Source organism: Centruroides sculpturatus, unplaced genomic scaffold (genome assembly GCF_000671375.1).
Source record: "Centruroides sculpturatus isolate CEXI.00-Female unplaced genomic scaffold, Cexi_2.0 scaffold214, whole genome shotgun sequence".
Taxonomy (NCBI): domain Eukaryota; kingdom Metazoa; phylum Arthropoda; class Arachnida; order Scorpiones; family Buthidae; genus Centruroides; species Centruroides sculpturatus.
This window is the reverse complement of record NW_019384569.1, coordinates 54,828-65,793: the sequence shown is the minus strand read 5'-3', so window position 1 is coordinate 65,793 and position 10,966 is coordinate 54,828. Positions and strand designations below refer to the sequence as shown.

Sequence of the window (10,966 nt, the reverse complement as noted above, 5' to 3'; positions counted from 1 at the left end):
AGAATTATAAAACAAAATCTACCTTCACAATTAATAATAGTGAAGTAATGAATATATATCTTTAATTAAATTGTTTATTTTCGTTTTTGTTAACAAATTTAGATTAACTGCTACATTGATTCTAATAATGTTTTTTGCTAAAATTAACATGAGTAAGATATCAAAATACTTGAATATTAAGAAAAAAGAATTTCTTGGATAATTTATATTAAATGGGCTTTTACAATTACTTGAAATGTGTATAAAAGTATAGATAGGTTTAATAAGTTAATTAAAAGGAAATGTATATTTAAAATTATACAGAAGTGATGATGCTGTCTTTTAAGAACTTTAAGTTTGTACTTTAGCATTAAAGATGTGATTACATTAATTTGCATGGATCTAAACAGAAAAAGCATATATTTGACAGATAAAATGCTTTAACATTACAGCAGTCACATGATTTTGGATTAAATCCACAGATCACATACTGTTCTTATTATAAACATTATCTAACAGTTCATGTTTTTGAATAAAGTTAACTTTCTTCAATCTATATTGAACTAATTTAAATTCAGAAAATAATAGAGATGATACCTATTAGTTTTTATAAGATCTCAATTATAATTTTACCTTCAACCTTCATATCTTTCATAATTTTAATATGTTTAACTATTACTTGTATTAAACTGTAAAAATAAAACTTTTCTACATTCTAAAAAGTGAAATAATTATAATTATGATAATTTGATTATGTTTATTTCACATTTGATAGAATAAAAAGTAATCATTACCATTTCGAAATATCTGTCAGTGATCAAAAGAACATAGAATGTTTCTTTTTGTCACTAACAGACTTAAATAAACTGCCCTGCATAAATATAAAAATGAAAAACAAACTCATTCCATCGACAATTACAAAACTTAGAAAGATTTTCAATTCATGCCAGTTAGTGTAAATCAGCTTTAACTAATTTATGTATAAACACTTCATTTTCAGTGACAAATAAAAGCTCAATAGTTGTATCAGAATAGCTTCATTATGAATCATAATATGGAAATGTAAAAAGAAATTTTATAGATCTGCTTGATTTGGCTCTACATTATTTCTTAAATAGAATAATTTGAACTTAGAAAAAATATATAAATAATTTGTAGTAAACACTATATTTCACAATATATTCAAATTGAACAAAAATAGTAACTGGAAGATAAAGTATTTTAAGTCCCACATTCCTACATTCAATTATATCTGTAATATTAGTATTATTATTACTGTAATTTAGTAATAATTTTTTGTATTATACAATTATATGGATTATTAAAATGGATTTGTTTGAATGTTTGACATGACAGACATGAAATAATTTTATGATTTCATTTAATTTACATTGTTCTTTGAAATTAAAATAAAGTTCTGTTATTTATTGATTTGTATTTTAATTACTGATTTAAGTAATTTATTTCCTAAATCAAAAATATTGTACTTATGGAAAATTTGATCAAATATACACACAGTATATTCATTTTTTTTAAATGTTTGACTGAAGATTTATTGAACAAAATAAATGCTTAATGCAATCATTATCACAGGGAGGAAAAAAGCATTACTTTGAACTTATTTTAAAACTAGCAGACCCTGCCATGTGTTGTTGTGGCTCAAAATGTATCTATTATAAATTTATAACACTTCCCCCATAGGGGGAAATTTTTCGAAAAATTTCTTCTTAGTGTACATTCTCTTGACATACTCTATTAAAACACAATCAAAAATGCAAAAACCTGCATCTAAAATAGTATAATAGAAGCCAAGTTCTTCACGGTAAGCCTTAATCCTGTCTCTCTCCCCCGTGGGGGGAATATCGAAAAATTTCTTCTTAGTGTACATTCTGTTGACGTATCCTATTAAAACGCAATCAAAAACGCAAAAATCCATATCTAAAATAGTATTAAAAAAAAGCGCCAACACCATCAATGACCACAACACACTCCCTAACGATAGATTAGTAGAATTTAGATTTCAATCAATTTTCAGTACAGCTTGAAAAATTAAAATTAATATCATAAAGAAGCAGAGTTCTTTACCGTAAGCCTTAATCCTAACCATCTCCCTTCAGTGGGTTTGAATTTCAACACGTATATTATATAAAAACACGTGTGTATTTGAATGTAGTGTTGTGTCAAAATTTCAAAGGAATCGGTACGAACAAACAAACATTACATTTTTATTTATATAAATAGATAGATGATGATCCGCTTTAGTTCATTTTCACAGAAAAGCATAATGCCTCACAGAAAAGCAAACAGGGCGTCGTACTCGTAGCGCCATTTGTTGGACATAAAAGCCTTAACCTAGATTATATCTTTTAATTTATATGAATGTTTAACGGAATAATATACAGCCTATGTCCACCCTGAAGTTCCATTCTAAATATTAATGAAAGAATTTTTGAAATCGGATGAGTAGTTTCAGAGATTACCTGCTGCATACAAACTTATATACTTACAAACATTACCTCTTTATAATATTAGTATAGATAAACTGAAACATTTATTCATCAAAAAGGAAGCATAATTGAATAGAAATATGATGCAAGTAATATTGTTCTATAGAATTTGATACTTTTCCAAAAATTCCAGATCTGTTACCAATGTATCAAAAAGAACAGATACCTAACCAAGCAGATATTTCACTGTCTTTCAACTGGGTTAATCTGGCTTTTGCATTCAAACTATTCCTCATATAACTAGATCATTTTAATAATTTTAAGTATTCCAGATTTAGAGAATTAATTTATTTTTATCATCTTATGATTGAGTGAAATGAAAAACAGGATCAGATGCATTCTACATATTTAAATTTATATTTTTTGACATCTTGACAGCCATTTAAAAAATACTTTAAAATGGAAGATGTTAAAATTATTTATGAATTTATTAATGTCATCATTGGTAGTAATTAAGATATATAACTTGTGCATGATTAGATTCTTCAAATGGTATTAAAATATTCAGAATTATTATTATAAGAATATTTCTGTTGAAGACAGCATGGATACAAATAATCACTAAAGTTTATCAAACTGAAATAACAATATATTAATATTTCATTTGGCAAAATAACATTAAATTATGCTCAGAGCTAATAAAATTAGTATGAGATTTATAAATACCTTTTGTCAGAGTGTTAAAATAGCAACAGTTTATTATTTTAAAAACAGATTAATTCCTATGTTTGGTGTTAGCACACTTTTCCTATAAACAAACTTATCAAACAGGACAGAATGACCCTGAGACACAATTTTCTACCATGTACTTATTATGATATGCCTTTCAGACCTACAGATTCCTCCTCAGTCATGATACATAGATCTCTTTGTAGATTTCTAGGTATATGCACATACATTATTAGTTTTATAGTAAAAACTTCTTAACATATGTACTTCTATGCAACAAAATCCACTAAGAGGGTATATTTTATCCCAGAAAGAAAATTCTATACTATTTGATACAAAAATATGGAATCTAATGAATCCATACTGCATCACGATTTTGCATACTGGAAATTACACAAGCTACATCTCATTTACATATCTGCATTTACTTTGCCTTTGGGTGTTTCCCTCCAGCTCACAAATATGTGTTAATTTGTTTATTTTTTCACTCCCTATCTGTTAGAAAACCCTCCCAAGATTCATGTATTTGTAGGTCTATATTTTCATTTATTGTTTTATTTTTATAATTTCACAAATCTGAATCAGAGTTTCTCAAGATGAATTGCAGGAAGAAGGAAATAAATTTCAGTAAAAAAAAAAAACAAAGACATTGGAAACCCTACTATATACATATATACATTTTTCTAACTATCAACAATAGATATTTATTAAAATATTGTATAGTATATTAAAAACCAAATACCTATAAACTATATCTGAATTATATTAAGCCTGCTGACACATACAAGCATAATATGCATATTTCTTTAAAATAAATTAGTCATTGAACAAATAGAAGTTACCTATTAGTCTGTTTAAATATAATGAATAAAATAGAAGTAACTGTCTTTAATATTAACCCTAGGGAGTCTTCAGAAATGAGTGTGTCACTTAACAAAGCAATGTATTAACATAGTTATCTGATGCAAATTATAATAAAACTTGTAAGCCAGCTGGTCAGGACATATAAACACCTACAGACAATGTTACTTTAGGTAGGAGAGGAGAAATGTTAAAAGAAGTGAGGCTCTTGTTCTGTATATTTGCCATCACTATGAAAACATTTCAGGAAGAGATCAAAAGAAAGCTAGGCAACGTTTTATGGTTGAAAATATGCAATGAACAACTATCAACTGGATATTGGAAGATTTGAGGAATGTGTATCTCTAAAGTATTGGAAATCTACTGATCAGCTTGAAAGCATAGGAACTTAGTTAAGTTATACATGCAGTGCATAGCATAAGTTATACATACAGTGGAATGAACCTTCAAGCAAGACCCATAGACAACATTGAGAACAGTGGCTGCTAAACTTGGTCTTGTGGTAAGTAACCTATATGACATAAAAGTGAAGAAGTATCACTGTCCATAAAAAGAAACCAGCTCCAAAGTAAAAACATTTTAGTCTAAAGTTTTTAGCAAAAATAACTGCTAAAAACATGCTGATGTTCAACTATGTTCCAAAGGAGAGTACATATTGGCATTACATGAGACATACTGGAATGAAGACCCAAAATAAGCATCTTGAATAAAATTCTATCATTCTAGTAACAAATCAGATGTACCATATTAAGTCAGGTTTATAGGAAAAGCTAAATTTCCAAAAAATTACTTAATATGACAGGCAATTGATGAATGTAAACACATCTGAATCTTTCATTTCTTGAGAATCTATCGACATTGATGTATATCTCAAAGTGTGTATTAAAAAGCATTTGATTCTCTTCATCTAAAAACACTATAACCTGGAAGATGTGGAATTCTGGCCAGATCTAGTAATGGCCGATTATGCCTGCAAAGTTTCTGATGACATTCAAAGTATTGGGCTTGAGTTTGTAGAGAATGAAAACAATGCTCCATGTACTGTACCTCATACCTATTCCATTGAAAGTTTCTGGGCACTGTGTAAACAGCAATATATCTCTTGTTCTTGTGATGCAAAGTACTTAAATTCAAACAAATTTGGAGAAATATTGTTCAAAAGTTGGGGAAAAAGCCTGGTATGGAGTTAATGGCAGGAGTTCAAGACGTATAGGACTTCATTATGTCTATGGACTATTACTTTGCAAAAAGTAAATCTGAACTGTCTGGGCTATCCTATGAACAAAACTGATCTTATTTGTTCTGGTAAAACAGTATCAATTAAAAGTGACTCTTTCATTTCCAAACACTCCAAGCATTTTAAAATACTTGATATATTACAAATTTATTTTTAACTTGTTTAATTTAAATATAAATAATCAATAAGATTATTTTGTTATCATATGCCATTTTAAGACGACTATTCATTAAAACACATCTTGTGAATTAATTTTTGTAGTTAGTCTTAAAAAATAACTTTATGATAAAACTCTTACATTTAATGATTAACTGGAAAAAATTTCTCAAAAAATCAATTTTTAATTTAAAACAATAATTCTTAGGTCTAACAAAAGATTCATTACCCATTTTCCTGAAATTATTGATTTAAGATTCTAACTTAGGTTATGTTTATAGTGACATAGTGAGCAAAATGAGAGGAATGTGGTGAGGCAAAAAATGAGAACAAATACATATAATATTTGCACAACTTTATAACTTTAGGATACTGGATTAGTATAAGAAGCATAAATATCCATCTTACTTTAAAACATAACTGTACTTACACATGTTTATAGTGAGTTTGAGGCTCCAAAAGAGAAGAACAGTGAGAACAAAAATAAGTTTGATATCTCCATTCTCCTCATTGATGAAATTTATGCAGTGTTTTACTTATAATTTGTAACCAATAACAGTAATTAATATTTTTAATAAAATGATTTTGTTTTAGTAATTATTTAAAAAAAATTACTATAACAAAATATATTAATTACTAATAATAATAATTATTGACTGTTAACAAAAATAAATAAAAAAAGAAATGTAAACACTAAATAGTAATTTGTAATAGTAATTATTCCTTAACTTTTCTGGCTATTATTAGTATCAAATTATCATTTATCCATATATTTAGTAGTAATTACAATGAATGCTAAAAAATTAATCAGAGCTGTTTCCTCTCTGCTTTTCTTGCTGTGCTATTACTTCTTCCTTGCCATGCTACTTTCGTTACTGCTCTACACACCACATCTCCATAAATGTAGCCCCCCCTTAAGCCTCAAGCTCGAGATATCTCGGGCAAGTTACATAGGACCACATAAGGACCACATAAAACGTGGTCCTTAAGGGGAGTTTTGAAATTTTTTTTTTTAATCAACCTTTAATGACGCACAATTAACGCTTAATTGTTTTTTAATGGGATTTTTTTATCAAATTTAATTAATCGTTCTAAAGTTGTAGTGCACGGATTTTACTTTGGTAAAGTTATTTAAAGCTACTTTCTGATATCAAAAACGACCTCCAATAGTTTTTTAATTTTTTTAATTAATAGATTTTATTATATATAAGTTTAATTAAGTCGGGGGACGGAAATCACAATAAAAGTTTTAATTTTTTAAAAATATTTAAAAATATACAGCCAACTAGTATTCACCCTACTATAAACCTATTGCCTCCCGAGAATTCTGAGAATGTCCCGGGAAATCCGACTCCAGCTGTTCTCAAGGTCATCCAGCTGTGTAAACAATGATTCATCAGTGTCAAATTTCACAGAAAGGCGTGACAAAGGAAAATAAAATTTGAAGCTTTTTCTTCAAAATTAACGCATTTCTTTCTTTTTTTTCAGTTTTAAGTATTTTTTATGTTTAATTACATTTATATCAAAAATTGCTCGGGGCTTAAGGAGTTAATCAACTACTGTATCTGCTGGCAACTTGTATTCACATACAGTAGACCTCTCTATAAAACGAGTTCATATAATATGGATTCGTATACAACAGCAAAAAAATTGCAATCATATTCGTATAAATACACTAAAAGAGACTCATATGATACAGTAAAATGTCCTCACCAACTTGTGTTGCGACAGGATTGGTCAAATCTAGACCAACAGTGGATATTGCACAAACCATTTACTTTAAACGAGCAGCGGACATTAGGTCCGCTGCTCTAATGGCCATAAAAATTATATTTATATTAATGATGTCTCCAAAGTTAAGCAAATTTTCCGCCAAAAAAAAATAATTTATCATGAAGCACATGAGCACCATTCTATGACAAGCTCCACGACGAAAACAAGCTTAAGCAATGGCATCATTGAACGGTGCACACTCGGTAAGTAATCCTATAATTTTTTGTTTATAGCATAGTTTATATGGATTAGTCCCAAAAAATTATACATGTTTTGGAAATGTTCAGTCAAATTAGTCTACAATCGATTAATTTTATGGAAGAAAACCTTTCAAACAGCCATAGCCATAAACTGTATATGTGCCGGGCTGTGATTGGCTCATGTATTTAAAGACTCATACAACATGAATTTCATAAAACACTGAACATATCTACCATGTTATAAAAGGGTGTACTGTATAATAAATAATATATTATGCATAGTTCTATAGTTGTAAAATGTCATCAACTACTACTAACATTATATAATTCTTCTTCTATAGAAAAATCAGAAAGAGTATGTGAGAAAAAATGTTATAAAATTAGGGTTATAGTCTCTAAAATTATTGTAGTTTATTATACAATATATAACAATTTATACAAAATGATTCTTATATATTAAATAATTTCATCTAAAATTATAATCTCTAATATCTGAATATTCATTACAAAACTGCTCATATAACATACAGATTTGACCAATTTCTTCATTAGTTAATTTAAATGGAGGCGTTTCTGGATCAATTCCTGTCTGACGAAAAACTTCATTCAACAACTGCTGTCTGTTTTTTGGAAATAACAATCTAAAATAATTTAGTTATTTTAGTTTAATCATTCTTGTTTTGTATTTTTAAACTATTTTTTAATGCAGAATATCTATATAACTTACTTCACAGTGTGTTTACACATTTTCTGTCTCGTGTGAAACAGAGTCCGATTAACTTTTTCTACTAATGGAAAAGGACATTTAATCAAAGGCTCTTTCAAAGGTGTGAAAGTTACTACACCAACATCAACTTCAGGTGCTGGTAAAAATGCTGATCCTGAACAATAAAATTATTAAAATTCAAAGATATAAAATTAATAATAATATTGAATTATTCATTTTGTTATTTCATCATGTAAAACATATTAAAACTTTAACACAAAATAAGTTTTTAGGAAATAAACAGGCAGGCAAAATTTATTTCCAACATTATATAATTTGTATAAACAATTTATTCATTATGTTAGTTTTTAATTATATGAAACGAAAGTTATGAATCTATAATACAGTGTGACTGTTCTATTATGTAAAATAAAATATTTATACAGTGGTACCTCAGGTTATGAACGCCCCAGCATACGAAATTTTCAGGATATGACATGAAATTCGAACATATTTTTGCTCCACGATACGAACAAAAACTCACCATACGACGTTACATTAGTTTGCATTTTTAATTTGTTTTTCTTACTACAGTTATTTTTTTTAATGTATTACTTGGCTTTAATTTGAGTATGTTTTTCGCGTTGGAACGAATTATTTGGTTTTACATGTAATCGTATGGGAAAAGATGATCCACCTTACGACATTTTCATGATACGATCTCAGTTTCGGAACGGATTAATTTCGTATCCTGAGGTACCACTGTATATGAATGATCAAATATGTCTTTAGACTACACTATTATATTTCCTTTGTTCCAGTAATGTATATTGATTAAACCTTTTAACAATAATGAGGATACTTATACATATATAAGTATATATATACAATAATATATTTGCATTATAATTCAAAACTTTCTTACCTGAAATTGTAAATTTATAGTCAGGCATACATAAATGTTGACACATTACAGATAACCTACATCGCTGGGGTGAACAGGGACAAGCAATTAAACGTTCTGCCACTTCCCTCTGAAATGTCAAAGTTAAACGAGTTCTACCATATCGAAATGGCCCTCTTCTTTCTGACATCTGGCGCAACCATTTAATAATTAAAGGAGTTGCAATATTGAAAGGAAGATTTCCAATTATAAAAAAAGGTGGACAAATATCATGCCAATCCCTAGACATTTCCCTGTAAATAAAAGATTGTTTTAAAAAATTTATTTGAATTCTAAAAAATTGAAAATTTTAACTTATAAAATGGATTAGCATAAACATCATAAATATTTAGAGAAAAATGATTTAACAAACTGATACAAACTTTTAAAAATTTTAGTTTTAAGAACCAAACTTTATTGATATGTTTGATTTTATTCTGTATAAAAGTATGATCAATCCCTTTCTAATATTTAGAATAATACAAAATATTATTGTCTAACTATAACAGATTATTTTCATTAATATTTGAAAGGAAATTATATTAAAATACATCTTATTCCAAATTTATATTTAAAATCATAAAAATAGTATTTATAATTATGTAAAAATCATTTACTTTAATTAATTTCTAATTAAAGCAACTATAGGAGGTCAATTATATACTGATGTATTTATGTTGTGCCAATAAAGGATAAAAAACCTCAGTAGGTTTTGGAAGTTTTCCAATTTATTTATCTATATATATAAAAATGAATGTGTGTGTGTGTCTGTCCTTCATGCATTACCACACCGTTTATCCGATTGCTGTGAAACTTTGGGAAGTTTTGGTACTTTGAAACCATGCTAGTAGTTATTAGTAGTAATTCAAACACAAATTATTATTGTATTTATTTTCAGGCACTTGGCAATTTTTATCATCAAATTTTTTATTTAGTTGATACGTTTTGATATTATTTACACACGTTTCGGGCATTTATTGCCCCTCTTCAGCCAACTAAAAACAAAAGTTCATAAGTTACAACACTATAAAATTATAAACAACAAACATATTAGGTATTGTTTTTTAAAAACATACCTTTTTAATTTACAGGTTATCAAGATATTAAAACAGGTTATCAAGATATTAAAAGTTTTTGTAATTCCATAACAACAAGTAAACATAGGCAATGGAAATTTGTGGTTTTAATATTTTGTTTTAGGATTATTTATCTTAAGTTCCCATTTTTTCACTAGTCTGCCTGGTGGTACTATAGTCATATGACAAGGTGGCCTGCTAGTCATATGACTATAGTAACCAGTGGTACACTTAACTGAGGGAACGAGAAAGGGGGAGGAGAGGTCATCCCAATGAGTTTGTAAAAAGAGGAAATTGCATGATTTTGATGAAAGACAAATATGTCAATTTTAGTATTGTTGTAAATGTATAAGAAAAATTTTAAATTGTTTAAATTTTATAACAGTGAAAAACAGATAATTAGGTACGTACTTCATTGTATTGTAAATGTATAAGAGAAAATCCATATAAAAAGATTTTAAAATATTTTAGATAATATAAAACGGTATGTTTCTTAGATTAAAGTGTTAAGGGCCAAGAAGTTTTTGTAATTCCATAACAACAAGTAAACATAGGCGATGGAAATTTGTGGTTTTAATATCTTGATAACCTGTAAATTAAAAAGGTATGTTTTTAAAAAACAATACCTAATATGTTTGTTGTTTATAATTTTATAGTGTTGTAACTTATGAACTTTTGTTTTTAGTTGGGCTGAAGAGGGGCAATAAATGCCCGAAACATGTGTAAATAATATCAACACGTATCAACTAAATAAAAAATTTGATGATAAAAATTGCCAAGTGCCTGAAAATAAATACAATAATAATTTGTGTTTGAATTACTACTAATAACTACTAGCACGGTTTCAAAGTACCATAAT

General features: G+C 27.7%; 1 protein-coding gene across 1 annotated transcript in view; it reads right to left on the bottom strand.

Annotated features, from left to right (window-relative positions):
- Nucleotides 1-7,780: 7,780 nt before the first annotated feature.
- The window catches only part of LOC111624116 (dimethyladenosine transferase 1, mitochondrial-like), a 15,068-nt gene continuing 11,882 nt past the window's right edge, over nucleotides 7,781-10,966 (bottom strand). The window contains exons 4-6 of the mRNA XM_023366898.1: nucleotides 9,014-9,285; nucleotides 8,110-8,263; nucleotides 7,781-8,023 (exon numbers count right to left, since the gene is read on the bottom strand). Coding sequence (XP_023222666.1) covers nucleotides 7,849-8,023; nucleotides 8,110-8,263; nucleotides 9,014-9,285 — 601 coding nt within the window. The 3' untranslated portion in view covers nucleotides 7,781-7,848. The remainder of the gene's footprint in view (nucleotides 8,024-8,109; nucleotides 8,264-9,013; nucleotides 9,286-10,966) is intronic.